The sequence below is a fragment of the Strix aluco genome, chromosome 10, assembly GCF_031877795.1.
Source record: "Strix aluco isolate bStrAlu1 chromosome 10, bStrAlu1.hap1, whole genome shotgun sequence".
Classification (NCBI taxonomy): Eukaryota; Metazoa; Chordata; class Aves; order Strigiformes; family Strigidae; genus Strix; species Strix aluco.
Genome location: NC_133940.1, coordinates 18399376 through 18419871, shown reverse-complemented (window position 1 = coordinate 18419871; position 20496 = coordinate 18399376). Strand labels below are relative to the sequence as shown.

At 40.3% G+C, this 20496-nt stretch overlaps 2 protein-coding genes across 3 annotated transcripts in view; one reads left to right on the top strand and one right to left on the bottom strand.

Moving 5' to 3' along the window:
• The window catches only part of TEX11 (testis expressed 11), a 32494-nt gene extending 15182 nt beyond the window's left edge, over positions 1 to 17312 (bottom strand). For both annotated transcript variants that reach the window (XM_074835614.1, XM_074835615.1), the window contains exons 1-15: positions 17239 to 17312; positions 16926 to 17134; positions 16114 to 16198; positions 14842 to 14921; positions 14296 to 14376; positions 14094 to 14213; positions 12513 to 12593; positions 9938 to 10023; positions 8399 to 8456; positions 7487 to 7582; positions 5840 to 5921; positions 4021 to 4099; positions 3139 to 3290; positions 2314 to 2399; positions 1000 to 1137 (exon numbers count right to left, since the gene is read on the bottom strand). In XM_074835614.1, the coding sequence (XP_074691715.1) occupies positions 1000 to 1137; positions 2314 to 2399; positions 3139 to 3290; positions 4021 to 4099; positions 5840 to 5921; positions 7487 to 7582; positions 8399 to 8456; positions 9938 to 10023; positions 12513 to 12593; positions 14094 to 14213; positions 14296 to 14376; positions 14842 to 14921; positions 16114 to 16198; positions 16926 to 17134; positions 17239 to 17287 (1482 nt within the window). In that variant the 5' untranslated portion in view covers positions 17288 to 17312. The remainder of the gene's footprint in view (positions 1 to 999; positions 1138 to 2313; positions 2400 to 3138; positions 3291 to 4020; positions 4100 to 5839; positions 5922 to 7486; positions 7583 to 8398; positions 8457 to 9937; positions 10024 to 12512; positions 12594 to 14093; positions 14214 to 14295; positions 14377 to 14841; positions 14922 to 16113; positions 16199 to 16925; positions 17135 to 17238) is intronic.
• A 183-nt stretch (positions 17313 to 17495) lies between these two features.
• On the top strand, positions 17496 to 20496 carry LOC141928016 (nuclear cap-binding protein subunit 2). The gene is made up of 4 exons (XM_074835602.1): positions 17496 to 17704; positions 17949 to 18130; positions 18938 to 19076; positions 19732 to 20496. The coding sequence occupies exons 1-4, from the start codon at positions 17618 to 17620 to the stop codon at positions 19828 to 19830; spliced, it is 507 nt and encodes a 168-aa protein (XP_074691703.1). The 5' UTR covers positions 17496 to 17617; the 3' UTR covers positions 19831 to 20496.

Here is a 20496-nt window from a genome sequence, read left to right as displayed (position 1 = left end):
TTTACAGACCCTTCTTCTAGCTACCCTCTACTGTGTCTTTCTCAAGATGAACAGTCCAAATCTGCTTAGTATTTTCTAATATATTTGCCACTTCTGCTCCTCGTAGTGGACCCTTTATCTTTCAAATTCTACCTTTATCAGTATCTTTCTCCATCACTGCAATCTTATAGATACTGTATTTAGTAAAGATGCTGTTTGGATCACACCTCTCTGCTTCCTTAACTGCCTCTTTAGCCTATTCACAGAAGAGATTAAAGGAAATCAGTACAATGACATCTTGAAATCAATAATATAATTTGCAAAATATATTTGCAAAAGAGAGCTAAAAAGATACACAAAATGTTAATGATTACATTGTTGATATTTATATAATTACTCAAGAAGTTTGGTTTGGCAACATCTTCCCTGGAAAGAAAAGTGATGAGAGCAGAAGATGGCACCAATGCTGACAATGACCAGACTGAGGAAAAAGCCAATTTCTCAAAATTAGAGCTACAGAATCAGGAAGAGAAGCTCTGAGAATGCTGAAAAATTAAACTCCCTTCTGTCACTTTGAACTGTGAAGTTTAACACCCCCAAAGGAGAAGGCCTAGGTAGGTAAAGCAGATGAACTTCTCTCCAGAGTTGAGGGCTACACGCTGTTGTGGCAAGTTCTGGTGAGACACATCAAATGTTTTTCCTACCAGGGCTCATCTGTCTTGAAGAGAGAAGAACCTCTAATCTGAGAAGAAACCTGATGTACTGAGGCATAGTCACACAACTTGTGGACTGTTTCCCCCATTAGAATGATAAGTGACACCAGAGGCCCCAGTAGCAGCTAAGATGATGAACAACATCTCTCTGCTGGATCATGCAAGGCAGGCAAACAGTTCCCTCTCTCAAAGTAAAAGAGGTACAGAGTGACAAAGATGTATATTAAGTCCCAGTGACATAGCTATGAAAACAAAACCAATGCAAATAAATAAATAATATGTATACGTATATATTATATATACATACCTTGTCAACTTGTTTCAGATGAAGATAGCAAGAAGCCATGTTCCTCTGCAACTTAGCCAAGTTCTGATCTATCTGCCCAGGTGTGTAGAAGCTGACAGAGTAATTGTACCAGTGAAGAGCTTCAGAATAGCTTTTTGCCTAGGAAATTAAAAAAAAAAAAAGGGGGGGGGGGGCGGGGAAACCACAACAAACAAATCCTTATGTGGGTGATTAAACTGCCTATGTTTTCCCAAACTTAAAAAAAAAAGCTCAAAGGAAACGTACTATTTAGATAATCAAGTATATTCTAGTGTAACCTTTTCCCAAGTAGAGTGATCATTGGTCCCACCACGCAGGTAACATTCATTAGGAGAGCCGACGCTTTACCTATTCCTATTCTTCCCTTATTCTTCAAGCCATTATCAAAGACAGGACACTAGACTAGATGAGTCATTTGTCTGACCCAGAAAGGACATTCTAATGACTAAATACAAAACAGCAATATTATTTTAAAAAAACTCTCTCATCATGATACAAATCAACTGAAACTAAAAGAAAAAGACAAAAGTGCTTATCCCATTTAGACTGTGAACCTTGATGATACTATGCTGAAGATGGTACTCCCAACTATAGTTCCAATTTGCACAGAGAATTTATTTTAAAATGAGGAAGGAAGCTGTACCATTAGCAAAATTTCTTCTTGACTACACAGATGAGAGGTAATAAAATTGCACATGTGTTTTTCTTTATATATTTAAGAAATGAGGGTATGACAGAAATACAACTGTAGAACATGAGCTCATCTTCTCCAAATACTGAAAGAATAAGAAGGTATCTGGTTCTGAATAACAGAACTTATATATACTCACAGTACGAGTGTAAATGAACTAAGATACAGTGTAAGCATCCAAAGCTACTTTATATAGGCTAAAAAGAAAATCAGTGTACAAATGATAACATTTCATGTTCCTTAAAGCAATAACTGATCATGAGAGGGTAGGAATTGTAAAATAAACAGCTCAATGTAAAGAATATTTTCAGGTTTTTGTACCCTTCCCAAGACAGAACCAGAATGATGAGCTGCACAGGTTCCTTGGCTGATCAATTCTGGCCATAACCATTCCCATGTACAAATCTTAAGATGAGGCTACCTGAAACTTATGTTGTAATGGAAAACAGCACCCAGCTGGATGAAAATAAAACTAGGGCCAACTGGAACAGGGATCTTAGTAACAGCTTGCACTCTAACCAAAAATAGACATTCCAAAGAGGTCAGAAAAAGCAGATCTTCATTTTCACTGATACAAATAACACTACTACTGTTTGGTCACAAACCTCATAATGTTTGGCAGCTGTGTCCCACAAGATGATGTGCAGCCTGTTCAAGGCTTCAGGCAACAGCTGTTTCCCAGTATAGTGACCTGAAAAGATACTGCAAATCATCACTTTACAAGAACTTCAAGAAGCACATGGAGAAATGCTGAGGAGACTGTCCCACAGCCTACAACAAAAAACACTGACATAGTGATAGTTTCAGCCAGGACCCAGTGTTTCATATCCTGCTTCTGAAAAAAAAAAATCAAACAAACCAAGCCAAACAAACAGAAAACAAATGAACAACCCCCCCCCCCAAAACAGCGGGTAAGAGAATAAATATTTTCATGCATGAACAATGTAAATGTGGCTCTTGCACCTTGTTAGATGCTACGTAAAATACGGTCTGATTTCCAGCAGATCTGACAGTCAAAATGTACTACAGTGCTACAGGTGCAACAGACATGAAAAAGAAACTGTTATTCAGCTGCTCAAACAAGGATATGCAAGCTGTTTTAATAATGACAAACAAAACCACATTGGGCTGGATGGACAAAGTATTAACATTACACAGAACTTCTGATAAATATTTCTAATCCCACATGTGTCAGTCACACACAATCTATACTAAGGAGGAGGAATTAAGCAAGTGAATTTAACTCTGAGCTTTATCACGATTGTCATTCCTTATGGAAGTCAAGAGCTGTCATGCAGAAGAAACATAAGGGAAAACAGACACAAATAGAAAAAAAGATGAGAATAAGCAAAAAAGTGAAAATCAGAATTCAAGACTTCAGCCAAATAAATCTAGCTTTCAGTAAACAGCAGCAAAAGATGGATACAGACCTATAATAACTTCTTCAACCTTTTGCTTAGCAAGCAGTTCCCTCTTATTCTGCAGCAGGAACTCGATGTGGAGCACGGTAAATTTTCCAAGGTCAAGTGAAGATTCAAATCGTTCAGGAACAGATTTCAGAAAATCAAAACCAACTGATTCCCTATTCACACAGATGCATTTTTAAGAGGCTGCACAAGAAGAGCTGTTAATTTTCCATTCTAAAGAATAACATATTCACACCGTACAGCATGTTTCTCATTAATACTACTGGCACACAATCACACCGACAGAGTGAGTCAAGGTATGAATTTACTGCAGATCATCTATTCAGTAGTAACTTCCTATTAGCACATGCTTGTTCCACAGTATTCACAAGAGACTACTCACAATGAATAAGAATTTACTGCAAGATAGAAGCATATACATAGGTAATCATGATGGAGCAATTCAACTGTGTGAAATTTCATGCCTCAATTTATTTTGCCATAACTTGTGCCTCCTTATACTGTTTTTCACAAGAGTCATTCTAGGACTCCAAACTCTTTCATTCTGAGGGTTGGTTAGTTAACATGGAAGAAAGATTTCAGTCAGATAATTTCAGACTCACAGATATTATTCCAGGTATATATTAAAACTATATAGGTAGAATCTGAATCATTCCAAAGTAAGGTTACAGCAGTGCAAATTGCCACTCAACATTATTTCACACCCTGTTCTGCTGCTGCCATAATCTGTATCACCTTGCTATAGAAAAGACAGGCTCCCTCCCAAAACTGTCTGTTTACCTCTGTGACTTTTTATTTAAAATAAAGTATCATTGTATAATAGATGTTCTTTGCTTATAAAAGAACGCCTACAAAGCCCAAATACCATGTTCCATGCTTTCATACCTTCCATGCTCCAGCAGCAGTTTGGCAGTATTCAAACAAAAGTCTAAAGACATCTCATGGTGCAGGAATTCTGCCACAGCTAGACAAAACACAAAGCAGTTGAGATTATTTAATCAACTTAGACACTTAACTGCTCAATTTACCATTTATCTCTTATAGCTTCTTTAAAAAAAAACCAAACAAAACCAAAAAACTCCAATATAATAGTTCTAAAACAAAAGCAAGAATAAAACATGCCTATTGTGCTTTGACTTTCCTTTTGCTGTACAATTAATGTAGTACTACAAAAAGGTGACTGAGAGCCCTTGGAATTCTAGCCCTCTGTCTCTTTAAACAGGAATAGCATAGGCATTAGTAGCACAAACTTTTGCCTCAAGCTGCTTTCCATCAAAATGTCTCATCCTTATCCAGCAGGAACCACTTAAGACTGAGGTCAATGCTCAGGCTGTGGTGGTATCACATTGCAATGGGAACTACTTAAGTCTAATGCCTTTAGCATCAGCTGTTGAACTGACTGGTGCTGATAAGTAGGTATCAGGTTTAGACCACTAAGGTAAAGTTTAAAAATTGCTAGACTGTGCTGGATGGTTAATAACAAGATTTATACATTCGTAGCTTGGATGAGATCAGAGAAGGAACACACAGGGACATGTAACATTGTTAAAGGAAGCATTTCTAAGGTACCTGTGTACAAGTGTACAATGTAAGATTTTAGCCAAATGCCTAAAACTTAACAGGAACCTTCACTCAAAAGACAGAGAAGTTGCAGTGCATGGACACTTTTCTGCCAGCCATACAAGAGAAGACAGACATCCACTCATTAATACACTTGCTTGAAAAACTGACTGGAGTCCTAGTGCTACTAAATATAAGCAGAGTGTGTTTTGATAGGCAACACTATGGCTTCACAATTCAAATTGCAGAACAGAAGCCAACTATTGCAATGGTAAGTAAGTTTTGAATAACTGTCCACTTGAAAGCTGGCTGAAATTGCCCAAGACCAATCTGAAGTGGAGTTTCCATTCCTGCTAGTCTGGCAGCATTCAAACCATTCAGCTCTCTGCAAGAAATTCCTCATCTCTTCCTATATTTATTTCTCAGAGCACTCATTACACATCTGATGCTTTCCAACCACAAAGGGTACAAACCCTCTCTTCCTTAAGATTTCATTACTTCTGGAAATAAATTTATCCTGATACATTACCCTTTCTATATTAAAGCCCTCCCCAAATTTCTTCTCCTCTCATGCCAATAGAAAAATCAGTTCTCTTCAAATGACAAGTTTGAGGAATAAGGAGAAAACAGTTTATATGCCCTAGATAAACTAGAACTCTGGTAACAGGTTTATAACAACACAGTGACCAGCACTTGATGTCTCTTGGCCAAAATCTGCAAAATCACACACAGAGAATAGCAACGTTTCACAAGCCTTTCTTCTATGCTGACTGCATAAGAGACAATCCACCTTCACCCATTTTGAGCAATCTTGGGCATACATCTAAAATAAACCATTCCTTTAAATTGATGTATTTTCACTGTCTTCATTCTAACAGGCTTCAGAGTCTTTCCCCTTCCCTATTTCCAGCAAGTCTATTTAAAATCACGCTTAATTCAAACTTACATTAGCACCTGGATAACTTCTCTGTGAACACTGACTACTATGTCTCACACTCCAAAACCAGAATGATATTTAGCTAATGAAGATTCCTCTAAAACACACGAGAAAGGGATTTTTTTGTTTTCTATCTACAGCTCAGGCCATCTTCTTGAATACAGAGTAGCATGACCTTACTGTGAAACCTATACAGAGCTGTGATACCTGAGTTGATATCCTCATCTGATGCTCCACTTTTAAGAAGAATTTTAACTTTCAAAAAAACCCCTGCTGGATGCAAATTCTCCTGCACAATGAAAAACAATACATTACTTGGTCAGCTGTTTGTAGAATACAGATCCCATGAGAGTCCAGCACATTCACAACACAGACAAATATCAGGAAATCCCATATACTCCACCGTATTCTTCAGTTCCATTTTAATGACTGAAGCAATAGGTAGGCAACTGGTAATATTTTCTTCTTAAATGTAATGTGCATCTTTATTTATTCTTATACTGTCAAAAGACCATAAGAACAACGAAAGCAAGAGATACATGATTCTCATTTTGCTGTGGCCCATTTCCAATACTTTCAAGTAGAAGCTGAACAATACTGAATGACAGAAACATTTCCTGCTTTTCTATGTGTGAATTGGCTGGGTTCCTCTAGAATTAGTATGAGCAGAATTCAAAGTAGCTTATAATAATAGGAACTTTAGGAGAGAACAACAATGGGAGCAAATGGAAATAATTAAGACTGTATACTACAGCTCTGACTAAAACACTGCACATTTCAGACTCTAGAATAAAATTCTTGCAGTTTTCCATACCCTCATACAATATTAAAACAGACATTATCAAAAATGATGATAAAAACACTTCCTACCTCAAAAGGTTTTGCACAAGTACATACAATAAAAACTGCAAAGGGCTTAGATACTGTAGTAGCATATTATTTGAATGATTAAAATACACTGCCTTTTATCCTGATCTCATGAGCACATGCATCATCATCTGTCTGAAAGTTTTAACAGAATGCAGAAAACTAAATTTGAGCTTTTAGGATTTTATACTTAAAACTTGTTTGGGATGAAACAGATAATGGAAATTTAAAAATAGAAAACCAAAGACAAATATAAATTTTTCAAATTTAGATTAACCTGAAAAGATAGAAGCCCAAAATTAATTCAGATCTTTATATTGGAAATGGAATTTGTACAAGAACAAGACACCTCACTGTAGTGACTGCTTAGAGATATACAAACTTTCTTCAGGGTAGCTGGTATGTTTATACAGCTCATTTTTCAAGTTCCAGAAGAAATACAGTCATATTAGTAAAAAGCAAAGACTAAATTAATTGTTTGAAATAAGACTGATATAGCATGGCTACACAGATTTCAAAACTGAACTCTGTTTGGCACTTGCTCAAATATTTGTACAGATAATGAGAAAGGGACTCAAAATGTAGTACGGATATATCCATTATAACGCAAAGCAAGACAAAAGATCTGGTGCATAAAAAGACAGCTGCTATAACTCTCGGGTGGGCTACACTGTAGTTTATTTTGTTTGCACAGTCTTCGTGAATACGTGTCAGAGAAATTTTAGTCATATCATTACCAAAGGATCTCACTATTAATAGATATGAGGCAGCAAGACAGCTCTACATCTATATGCAAAAAAGTATTTCTCTAAAAAAAGCTGTGAACACCAAAACAGACTTATGAGTATGAAAACGAAAGCAAAGCAAACACACCTCTGTCTGACATCAAGGATAACAGACCAGTGATCAGTGTGGTCCGTATTATTATGTTAATAAATGCTTGAGTTTCAACTATTGCACACCACAAATACAGTAACACATTACTACCTGATTTGCCAAGCTTATAGCTTTCAATGCCTTGTCAAGATAGAGATTGCAATCCCACTCAAAATAGGCTGTAGCTAACAATCGCAGCACTTTAGCCTGGAAAGAAAAACAAACTGGGAGTTTAAATGACATGTGAAGAGCAGAAAAAAAATTAGCCACACATGGACATACATATGAATACAAAAGACTTAAAATTTGAGGTTATGAAAAATAAAAGCTCTTTGAGTCAAAAGAATGCCTGCCTGGTATCAGACACATAAAGTGATTGCTCGATTCTGAAGCGTATCCAGTCTTCAGCACTACAATTCACACAGAACATCAATCAACTAGAGTTCAGAGGAGAACAGAAGGGTAGCAAGGAAAATCAGAGATATAGAAAAAACAGAATGAAAAAAGAAATTGAAGGAACAGAAGGTACAAACTTCACTGAGAGAAAAAAAAAAACACACAACACAAAGAGATACATGATAATGGCCTTCAAATATATAAATTGTTTATATAAAGAGGAAGAGATTAAGATCTTCTGCATATCCACTGGGGGTAGTAAAAGGAGCTTTTGAATGAGGCAGATGAACATCTACCAGAAATGACACAGAACTGATGATGCCTTGAAAGAAGAGGGGGAAGGGAAGAAGCAATAGCCTTTCCGGGTCTACTTCAGCCTTACTTTCTACAATTTAATTTCTGTGAAATAGTAATTCAAATGTGATTTAAGGGCACCCATCAGTGACTGAACCCTCAGACTGACGCTCAGAGCAACCAAACTTGCAACTTTGCCAAACTTCATAGCAGAGAATACTAAAGAGGCCAAAGAATCACTGGTCAGGTTTAGCACAGCAGAGGCAGATGGTAGAATGGAGTCAGGTTAACAAAATCCTCCTGTTTGTAAACAGTAATTGCTCTATTTCTTACCTGCATTTCTTTGCCAACGGAATATTTCATGTCCATCTTCCCAATGTCATAACTCTGGCTATTAATGATAAACGAAAGTTAGAATTATATGGGATGACAGATAAATTCAGTCAGTCTTCTGATATGTGCAACAGTCCTATCCTTTCCCACTTCTTAACCAGTCAGAAACCACACAAATCACACAAACTAATCTCAATACTCACACTTAGAACTGAAAATTTTGTTTTCTTTCTAAATCCTCACATCAAAAATTGTACTCACTTTCTTCAACCTGTTGCACCACCTTCTGTAACATCTTCTATTCAGACATTTCAGTACGCTTTATCAGTTTTAACCATAAGGATTTTGAAGAAACAAGTGTTCTCATTCTCACCTGACATATAATATAGTCATATAGTAACACAAAAGTTACACATGACTTGGTCTCATAATCAAGCAAATCAATAGCAGAGACAGAAACAGAACCTGGTAGTCATGATTCCCCATTCTTTTTCTAAAAGTTAAATGAGAGCACAAAGGACCACCCAGGAGAAAACACAGTGGTAATTCCATAAAACCAGATTCGATTGCAAATGCTGTGAATGAAGAACTGTTAGAAAGAAACAGTAACTGGGCATTTGTTTCCTAATCGAATATATTCTTAGTACAGGGAAATCTTAACCCACTAGATGGAGCTACATTTCTTTCTCCAGATAATTATTTGCACTTTGTAAAGGTTTATTTCCTCTTCAAATTTTGTCATCAGGACTTGTCATTTGATTTTCCACAAGAATAAAATATAAAATAATCTCCAAAGCACCAGCTGTAATTAATTCTAAGCACTCCTATAAATCCTCTTTGACAACATATGTGACCATAACTATTTTGAATTTGATATGATGCCATTCATGATCTTCTTACTATTTAAAAGAAAAAGAACAAGAAAAAATAAAAACAAATTTTCTGAGCTGAGGCTGTGTCCTTGGCATGAGGATATTCTTCCCCATAGCCTACATTTTTTTCTTCCTTAGTACCACCAATTACTTACTTGGATCCTACCCAAACCATCTCTAACTATTCCTTTTTCTCCTTGACATTTGTGTCTTTCATCAGTCATGGACTGATGCTCTCAGTGAAGGACCTCCTTTATGAGAAATTCAAATACTGTTTAAAACAAATCCATTTAAAACCAGTCAGAAGAATTTGTCTACTCTTTTCCAAAGTTTCCAAATCCTTTCACTATTACTTATGAATGGTACACAAACTGGGAACAGCCTCTTCATAAAAATAATCTCTTTGAAAGAAGTGTTAGGGAGAGAATTGACGAGCACCATGGAAAGAAGACTTTGATTTTAGTAACATGAAAATCAATGTGGAAAGCAGACATAAATGTGAGGCAACAGAGCAAGACAGTCACTAAGTATCTGCTCAGCTAATCTGATTCAGCTAAAATCTTGTATTCTCACATTTTTAATTAAACCTCTACTTTCCCTTGCTCCCACCTCTCCTTCACACATATCTTTACATCTCAAAATGATTTTGTTTGCCTTTGCACATTACCTGAGCCAGAAGGAGCTCTGTTCATACCTCTTCTGTTCATAGGTTTCCACTCCAAAATTGTAACAGAGGATTGACAGGTAACAGGTCTGCAATAAGAGACTCCTGTTTCTGTAATGTTCTTGTACAAACACCATTAGATCTATGGCATTCTAGTCTCTCAGGTTCTTTAAAATGCATTTTACTTTAAAGATATATCCACTGTTATAACTTCTGACCTTATACAAGGGGATATTGAACATTACGAAAATGGAATCATATTTGAGTGGGAAAGCAAAGTACCATTAACCGGTCCACGACACACAAAACAGCAGGATTCTTGAAACGCATGAGGTAGAATAGTTCCTCAAGAAATTACACTGAAAGCACTAGAACTGCATTAACAATAAAAATTAAAACTTGAGAGGAAAAACTGGAATATTACAACTCCATTTTTAAAAATGACAAAAAAGTTTTACATAGTTAAGTGAAGAGGGCTCTACCTCTTCCATGGTAGGCTTCTTCCCCGCATGCCTCTTTGGTGTTAAAAAAGGATCACCCACATTACAAGATTTAGGAGAAAACTGGTTTTGAATGCTTGGTTATTCAGAGCACTGTTGCTTTCTGCTTTAATCAGTCAGCTCTGACAATGTCTGTTCATAACAACTTGTCTTTCCTTTGAAATGATTTGCAGCTGTCATATGTCGTCCAAAGAAGAGACAAAAAAGTAATTTTATATGCTAACAGGCTGCCAATATTTACATCCATTTTGCCTCTGCAGTAACTTTCTTTTCCAAGTATAAATTAAGTTTCTTGCAAGTGACTACAGATTTCAAATCCTCAGGCAAGAATGAGAGAGGTAGCACAACATCTTGCTTCAAATTTACTGTTCACCTCATCCAGAGACAAAAGCACAGATATGCATGAGCAAAAAAAAGATCACTCTCAGATGTGAAACCCTTATTTTTCATAAGTTCATTTGTGAACGTTTTTTTTCCAGAACAGAAAGTTTACTGTATTGAGAGGGTTTCATGCAAAGTGATCAGCATAACGCTGTAGGCATACTGTGGCATACCCCAGTCATTTACTTGCATGCTTGGAAAAGAAGTTATTTCAAAGGATAATTAAAATACTATTTCAGTAGATGACTGTGTTCCAGGTGTCAAGCACAACACTAAACATCCCCATAAACCTGGCACCTCTCTGAACAAGTGTCTGGAACAATTCTGGCATTTCACCCCGTAGGGCAAGAGTTCCCAATTACGGTTCATAGACCACTGATGATCCACAAGCTGCAAATCCTCTCCAGCTGCTCTGTGGTACCATACTTCACCATAATGCACCAATCTCCTTGTCATACTCTGCAAGTGCTCTCTGATACAATGGCAGCCTGGAAGAGTTAAGGACTGACAGCTACCTAGTGGCCCAGAAGTTTTGAAGTCACTCACCAACCACTAGCTCTTTCCTTTTTTCTCATTGTTTAAATACCACTCTTTAAACCAGAAGTAAATCATATCTCTCATAATCAGAAACCTCTTCCTTGTCTGCATCAGTGCTCCTGGTTTGTGAAAAGCACCCATCATGAGAAGTTTAATATTACTTAATGGAGGGGGTTAAGCAGAAAGCATGAAATTAATTTAAAATTAAATCAGGAACAGTAATGCGAAGATCCCTGCGAGCATTTTCAACAATTGACAGTGAGAAGCTCTGCTCTTATGATTCAAACCAAAGCTAGACCCCTACAACTGACTTAGTCGCTGAGACACACTGAACAAAGCCTGCGGATCACAAAAAGGAATTCAAAATTGGTTGGAGTTTAATTGGTTAAAAACCCAACTCCAGTGATATTTCCCATTCAGAATTCACATCTACCCATCTGAATTTTATTACCTGTACCACAGAGACAGGAACAAAATGTTTCCTAAACACTGGGAAAACATTAACATAAGCAAATGAAAATAAATGTGGGGAAGTTTATTCTGATATAAACATATCAGACTTCTATCTTTGCAAATAACTAGTCTGCATATGCCAGAGTTTGTTTTCTCGGGACATTGTTTCTGTGACACAAGAACTACAAAAAGCACAGTTTAGGGCAATAGGAAGCCTCCATTCATAGCTCTACAGCTTCATGAAGATGAAGATTAGTACTGAGGGTAGCGAGAGACTTGCATATCAAAAACTTAGTAACTCAGCTCTTCTCTTGTCCCATCTGTCTCCAGACAAAAGTACACTCGGGTACAAGTGAAGAAGCAGCATACAAGATCAAGATGTAAAATGCAGCTGGTTCTGTAAGAAGAGTAGGTGGCATACTCAATTTTGAAATATTTTTGCCTTGCTTGCTGATTTGTCTTCTCTCATTCTTTAGGAAGAGTTTACCAGTCTATTTCAAATGAGAAACAAGAAAAAACCTGAACTTTGAAGAAAATGCCTGCTGTTTTTTAGTAAGAAAATCTCAAAGAACAAACCAGTTGCAGAAGAGATACACAGTGCAGAGTACTTTTCAAAATGTTATATGGCATAAGTCATTCTTTAACATATAGAGAGGAAAGCAGATTTTCAAAGTTTGGAATGATAAAGAAGGGATGATTTCACTTACCTCTTTTGGCAATTTCATCAACATATCTTTGCAGCGTTGCACGCATATCACTGCTTTCTGAAAATCCCCTTGAGCAACCGCCTAAGAAAGCAGTGGCGCATGCCAACAAACTGTTAGTGAGCAACTTGTCCTTAAAATTCACTAAAACACTGATTCTCTAAAAAAGGACTTGGGTTTTTCACATTCAGTAAAGCTACGTTTGGGATTAGATATCTATCCTTACAGTACTACAATAATTCTGTATATTTCTATATATTGCCAGATGATAAAGCCATCCAGAAAAACACTGCAGTCAGTCCTTAGGTACTGTGAAAAGGCCAGATGCATGGGATATGTTCGTTCAGATGTTAAGATGATACAACAGTTCAGCACATCTTAAACCACCTCTCCAGTAACTTAAGGTCCTCTTTTGTCTCCATGATCAAATTAAAAATTTTGGCCACTGCCAAAAGGCCTGTTCAGGGAAGCTCTTGAGAATTCTGGAGACAGTACTCCCCTTCTAGATACTGAGGTCAGTGGTGTTACCAACAAATGCAGGCAACTACATTTTCTCATTTTTAGAGTCATATGTCTGTCATACTCTATAGCATTGATAAAGTACTCAGAAACTTCAGTCAAGCACAACGCCTCACAAAACTTAGAATTTCTAAATTACGTACTTCGAATTATTGTCATTTGTGTTGTTGAACCCCTAAAAAACCTTCAGCACTTTTTCAGACTTCTCTCATATTGTTAGGCTTTTTTTTTTAATCATTATCAGCATGATTCTTACTTCATTGTATGATGCCAGAGGTTGAGACTTTAAAGAAAATGTCAAATGTCATGGAACTCACTGTTTCCAGATCTTGTAATTTTATACTGATTTTCCCACTGTTTAAAGCCTTTATATGTGGAAAGCAGCACGTATGAGGTCATGGGAGAGAGGGTATTCATGTATAGAAACATCTCTGATGGCATATAATAATAATAGCTTTCATGATGTTCACGAGTTTGCAGACTCATGGAAGTTGTACGTTACAGAAGACTTTGCACATGTGACTTATAATATCTACTTGTTAAATATGAACCTTGGCTGTCTGCAGCCATGGTGAATACTACCTCCAGGTATTTTCAGTCAGCCCAGCTGCAAATACTAGCACAGTATGATGAATGTTCCAAAATGACTAGTCTTGCTGTGTACATGTTACACAAACGCAGTTTGGGGGACCCAGGCTCTACATCAGTCCTATCCCCCTTCTTCAGTCAAGCACAGGACACCTTTGGAACTGACACATTTATGACTCAGAAAGGCAGCTGTTTGTTTTATAAACAGCCATGCTAGCCAAATCATAGAGCAACAAATCTGAACTAGAAGATATAAACACCACAGCAGAAATGACTGCGATAAATCAGACAAATTAAAAATCATTAGATGATTGCAACACTGAATGCAAACACGAGATCAGCTATCTTACATCTAAGTGAAGGAAATATATCCTTCAGCAAGTCTTCAATGCCAAGCATTCATACATCTAATAACTGGGTCAGAGTTTCCCTCTATGTCCCTAGTGACTTATAAGGAAAACTGCGAAGAACACGTACTGATTCAGCCTGATAAGAGAGTACTTTGAAGAGGTTCTTCTCCACATCAGCTTTGTGCACATGAATATCTGCTTCACTATCACACCCCTTAAGCAACTTCGCATACAGTTTTTCTATATTCTGGAAAACAAAACATAGGCATCACCCACAGAACTTACAAATCGGTGTGTTTATAAGAAATTAAAACTGGAAAAGAACTTACACTCATGGCAATCTCTAGAAATCCATCAGCAAGATCAGCTTTTCCAATATCTATCCATCCTTTCCCAGTTTTCATAGACATCTGAAGGAGAAAATGATACATGCTTTGTGAAAATATAGTCACCTTTGAGAAAGGCAGTTAGATCTCATCTTGTTGATGCACATATCTAACATAGGAGAGGGGTATTTCAGCTCAATTTCTGACGAGCACCTCTCACGTCTGAATGAAGTCCTTAACACTTAGATGAAGCGTAAGACTTATGGTACCCTACTAAACAATATTACAAGATACTGAAACAAATGAATATGCTGCTCATATCACTTTTTACCCTATGACAAATATATGATGCTAACCACACTGCCCAGAAATTCCTAACTGCACTGGCTCAGCAAGGGATCCCTGTGACAGCACAGGTCCCACCTCAGCGTGCACATTCCCCAGAACTACAGATGTATTCCACTCCCTTGCCAAAGCGACTGTAATAGGGTTTGAAGGGTTCCCTTGGTGATCAACTGTACTTCATTGCTCACCCACCATTAGCCTTACCAAAATCTGCCTTCGAATCGTTCCCTCCGGAGGATCACTGCCTTCACAAAGGCATACCAGCCTGCAAGCAACAAACCGTACTGCAAGAAAACAGTGCAGACATTCGTAAGTTCCCTTTTCTCTTTTTTTTTTTTTTAGAAAGTCAGGCCCTGCCATATCTGAAAGACTGCTTGCCATTTTAAATTACAGGAAAGAAAAATTTGAAAGCTTCAGGGGTCAAAGCAGTCTGAATTTTAGCCAAGCTGCTTAAAACTGCTTTTTAGAAAAAAAAAAAAGTTATTCTCATCAAAATACCTATTAAATACTTCAGAGTTTAAGTTAAATACATGGTATTCAAAGACTTAATTACACTGCAGGTGCTTACAGTAACATGTCTTGAGAGACTCAAAATAGCCTTCAGCAAAATAGGGAGATGAAGTTTAATAATCTTTACATTTTCAAAGTAAAAAGCAAAAATATTTTCAGGCCTTCCTTATACATCAGGGATGGAAAAGACACCACTTAATGTATTTAAAATAACCTCTCCCTGGCCCTTCAGCTGTGATACAAGATCTGAGAACATTACGCTCTACAATTACCACTTATTTTGTGTAAACTTACCCTTTTGCCTTTACCTGATATAATTTATATGATGCAGATTATACATAATTTTGACTATAATCCCTCAAGACAAAAATGTAGGCCAGAAATTGCAATCCTGCAGAACCACATAAAGAACAGGTTGAGGGAAAAGACCAAAAGCTCACTTCTGCTTTCCCCCAGCCCTGCTCCTGGCTCCAACCAAACCCATCAGCTGTGTACCTGGCTAAAGCAGGGAAGTAAAAAGGGTATTTTAGAGTTTTTCTGTACGTAAACATTGATGAGATAGTTACATCAAAGAAACAACCTCATGATATAAATTAAGTGACCAACAGTCTAAAATTTACATCTATGTTATTTCCATACATTTTTAGATTAAAACCATAGCATTAGAAGGCAAATTGCAGCTTCCTTTGGTCACATCTCCTCTTTACCAATACTCTGGCATGGAAAGGGGGAGTGGTAAGAATGCCTACACTGGTTCTGTGTCACAGGGAGATCACTATTACACCAGGACGCTCCTTCCTGAACTGTTTATACAAGCTCAGCTGTGTATTTTCCTCTGTCTACACCCTATCTGCAAGGACCCAAACAAATCTACAGCACTACATATATGCCTGTCAGCAGAGAGATTTTCCTTTTCATGCTACAGCACACAACACACATTTAGGAAGGTATAGAACACATACATACATTTAGCTCTTTGCTCATCATTGACAACAGAACCTGCGTGTTTGGTCACAGCCCAGTTCCACAGGCTTATTGCACCCTCTTCAACCTGAGTAAGAGAATCTGATTAGATTTAATTTTGTCCTGTATTTGGGTGACATTGAAATTTACTACTGGAAAAGGAACCATCTTTCATGCATCTCACAGTAATGACCTGTCCGCATGTTTGTCCAACTTCCTTTTACGTTGGAGCCAAAGGTGTGAGTTTTCCATGTAACTGTTACGTGATCCCACAGGGAGATCTGGGGCAGTGACCTGAAAACAGGCATGCTGAATTCACTTTTATAATGTATGAGTACTTCCCACTGTAATACTACGTGCTGGCTTTACCAGACAGTTAAAACAACACACTTGCTTGTTTTCTTCTTTCTCAATTATCTGCTATCATTATTGGAATCCACATACAGGATGTGAAGGACCTCTCCTCCAACTCAGTACCAAACTCTTAATATGCACCTGTGTTCTATACTTGCATTTTTCACTTGAAATTACAATTAGAAATTACTACTACAAAATTGAAGTTAAACCCTTAAGATACCAGTAACTTTTACAATGACGATGCACTCTTTTACATTTAGGATCAACATTTTGCACTAGCTTTTTAAATGTTGTATTTTCTACTTTATATTGGACTTTCATGCTACTGGGTTAAAAGATGAAAGAATCAACTGTTCTGTTTACATTCCAACAGCACTAGAGCTAAACTTTTAGCTTCACCGCAAAAGAGGGAAGCAAGAGTACGTGCTCGCAAAGCTGCAGGAACCGCAGCCACCCACCTGGGCGAGCGCTGCTGTGTGGTGCGAAGCACATGAAACCCCCGTTTCTTCAGACGGGCTCGAGAGGGGCACCGGACCGGGAGGCCGGGGCTCAACCTCTGCTGCGCTCCCACCCTCCTCAGAGATGCTCCCCACCGCCTGAAAGAGCTCCTCAGTGAGGGCAGCGATGCGGGACGGGGCCTCCTCCCTCAGCAGCTCTCGCACCAGCCCTGTAAGACAGGACGAGAAGGGGCCGGGAGATAGGACCCAACAAGAGGCGGCAGCTGCCAAGCGCTTCTCGGGAAGGGGGCCCCAGCCCCGCCGCGGGCGGTACCTTCCGCCGCCGCCAGCCGCGCCCCCGCCATGGCCCGCGCCGCCGCCATGGCCCGCGCCGCCCCGCGCGCGCGCTCTGAGGAGATGGGCGGGGAGGGGCACGCGCCGCCCCGCATGCGCACCGCCCGCCCGCCGCGCGCGCGCGCACCTCCGCGGAGCATGCCGGGCCCGGCCGCCACGGCCGCGCCGAACCCAGAGCTCCCGTGGCTCCGCGCGCTGATTGGCTGTCCGGCGCTATAGCCCCGCCTCCCCGCCCCGAGCGACAGGCGCCGGGGCCAATCGGGCGGCGCGGCGGACCGGCTGTCTCGCTTGCCGTCCGGTGGGCGCCGCGGCGGTTCTGGAAGGATCCCGGGAGCAGGGCCCGGCCGGGCGCGGGCGAGATGTCGGGGTTGCTCCACACGACGCTGAGCGGGCTCAACAGCGACTCCTACTGCGAGATCAGCCAGTACCGCGACCAGCACTTCCGGGTGCGGCCGGGCCTGAGGCACGGCGGGGTGGGCGGCGAGGCCCGAGGCGGTGGGGCCCGGCCGGGGCGGGGGGGTAGAGCAGCGCCTGACGGGGAGGGCTGTTACCGGGACAAGGCCGTGCGAGGAGCCGGCGAGTGGGAGGGCACTGTATTTCCGGGGCGGCGGGAGGTGCCCGCCGGGGCCTGGCGCCGGGAGCGGGACAGCAGGCGTGCTCACCCCGCTGTGTGCTCCCCTCTGCCCTCAGGGTAGCAGGCAGCTGCAGGAGAAATCCCTGAAAATTTCCTCTACGTTGTATGTTGGCAACCTGTCCTTCTACACCACCGAGGAGCAGATCCAGGAGCTCTTCTCCAAGTGTGGAGACGTCAAGCGGATTGTCATGGGGCTGGACAAGATCAAGAAGACCCCCTGTGGCTTCTGCTTTGTCGAGTATCCTTTCTGGTTCCCTGCTACTGTCAGCCTGTGTGCGGTTGCCACCTTTAGTGCCTCCCTGCACAGCAAGCTCTGCTGTACTGCTGTGGAAAACCTGTAAAGGAGTGATAGTCAAGTGCTTTCTACTGGAGACTTCCCTTCCAACCTTGCTACTTCACCACCACCACCTTAATTGAGAGGCAGACAGTACAGCAGTGCCATAGGTGAAAAGTGCTACCGCTGCTGTACTTTCTGGAGGTGGCAGAGAGCTCCTTTAACTTGTTCATTTCTTTAATGATTTTAGGGCCAAAAGGAGAACTGTTACAATCATCAGTCTGAGCTCTTGCGAAGCCAGAGCACGCGTTCACTTTCTCACCTTAGCTTTACACCTGAATGAAGTAGCAGAATAAACCATGGCGGTATTCCCAAGCACAGGGGATGCGCTTGTACAAGTTGTACCATGAGCTGTCTTTGCAAAGCCTGCCCCTCTTGTTCAAATTCAGTCAAGTTTCGCATAGTGTAAAAAGGCATATTACAGATTTCTTGCCCTTAGAAAGGCCTTAACGTGGTTGTTTCACCTGCTTTTGAAATAAGTGATCCAAAGCTGCTTCTTGTCTGTGCAGGTACTAACAACGTTCAGAATCCTTTCTGTGTGGGAGCTGTTTTTAACTTGGGATTTATATAAGCTCAGGTTTTGGTCCCATAGAGAAGAGTAGAAAAGGCTGGAAGGCAGGGTTTTTCAGCGTCTCAAATACAATAGTTCTCTTTTTTTATTTTCCCTGTACCCAACAAAATAGCATGCTTAGTTCTTATAGTATGCTTCAGATACTACACGAGAGCGGACGCTGAACACGCAATGCGATTTATCAACGGCACACGACTAGATGACCGCATCATTCGAACTGACTGGGATGCAGGATTTAAGGAGGGGCGGCAGTATGGAAGAGGAAAGACGGGAGGACAGGTAAAGGCAATACCAATTCATGCCTTGAATTTGATCCCCCTAAGACTGACTGCTTTGCTAGTTTTGTCTTATGCAGAACAATGTGTAAAGTTTAACCACTCCCAGGTTGTTCTGGTAACTGATGCCTGGTGTTAAAAGCTAGATATAGAACTTAAGGCCATTTCTGTCTAGGACCCTAAACTTTCTGCAGTGCAAGCAGAATGTTCCTTAATCCCAGCTAGTACTCTTAAAATGATGCAGAATTTGCATGGAGGGAAACAGCATAGCTGCTAGGTCAATCTCATAACACAGCAGTTTGCCCCCAGTGCGAACATAAGGTGTCTTTGCAGATTTCCAGGGTGGAGGGAAGAAAATGTTCTGGAGGCCAAGCCTGGCAATTCTGAAAGCTGGACTGCAAAGCTGAATGAAAATATTTTGGGGTCTTTGCTTCTTGTCTAAAAAGACGTCAGCCATCAGATATATCTACACTTGTCATTTTCACCACTATTACCAACCTTTTTGGTGGATTATTTGATGAGATTTCAAACGAGTCAAAGTGCTTCTAGCCTGAACTTCAGTTCTCCACTAGCTGAGCAAGGAGGGGATGATGGTTCTGAAGTCTAGCAGGAGACGGGCAGTGCAGGGTACTAATATCTGTGTTCTTGCTCTGCCCCAGGTGCGAGACGAGTACCGGACAGACTACGATGTGGGAAGAGGTGGCTTTGGCAAGATCATTCAGATGCAGAAGGCGAATCATCAGCCTGCGATCTATTAATTGCCTCGTGGGTCCTAGCTCGTAGAGGGCTCTGTCCTTCCAGAGCTAGCCCTGTTCTCACATTTTGGATTGGGGTAGGGAGTGAGATCCGAGTTCCAGCAAAAGGTGACCCTCCTTAGACTGTGGATATACATGTATTCATTCCCCCTTCCTTCTGGGCTAGAGAGGATGTTCTGTGCTGATACAGGGCAACAAGGGAAAAAAAATGGACAGCTCTGCAGGACTCTGGGTGAGAAGAAATGCAGCATGTCACACACACCTTGTGCAATGACATACTCTTCATGTTGCCACTAAGCAGGTGGCTTCCTCCAAGCTGTGACTGCAGCCGTGGTTGCTTTCAAGTGGAACTTCTTAAAAGCTTACCACCATCAGAGCCCTCCGGGTGCCTGGGCACCTTGTGGGGACGCACAAGAGATTCAGGTTTCGAATTCACAACCTCCTCTGCTTACAAGGCAGTATCACTGTTTGGATGAGAGAAGTGGAACAAGGTCTTATCGTCCACTTGGAGGTGTTTGTCTGCACGTTCTAGCCCTTGGGTTGGTCAGGGCCTGCAGAGCATTTCTCTTTATGATGCCCCCAGTGCTGCCTGGCTTTTCAGATCCTCACTGTTCGGCGTGATTTTGTTAAAAGTTTCTTTTAATTTTTTAAATAAACAATTGTATTGGG

Bases quoted from the DNA above. Each gene is read 5' to 3' on its own strand.
- LOC141928016 (XM_074835602.1), top strand. From the start codon at position 17,618: ATGTCGGGGTTGCTCCACACGACGCTGAGCGGGCTCAACAGCGACTCC. The intron at 17,705-17,948 runs GTGCGGCCGGGC...CTCTGCCCTCAG, and splicing joins ACCGCGACCAGCACTTCCGG to GGTAGCAGGCAGCTGCAGGA. The intron at 19,077-19,731 runs GTAAAGGCAATA...GCTCTGCCCCAG, and splicing joins GAGGAAAGACGGGAGGACAG to GTGCGAGACGAGTACCGGAC.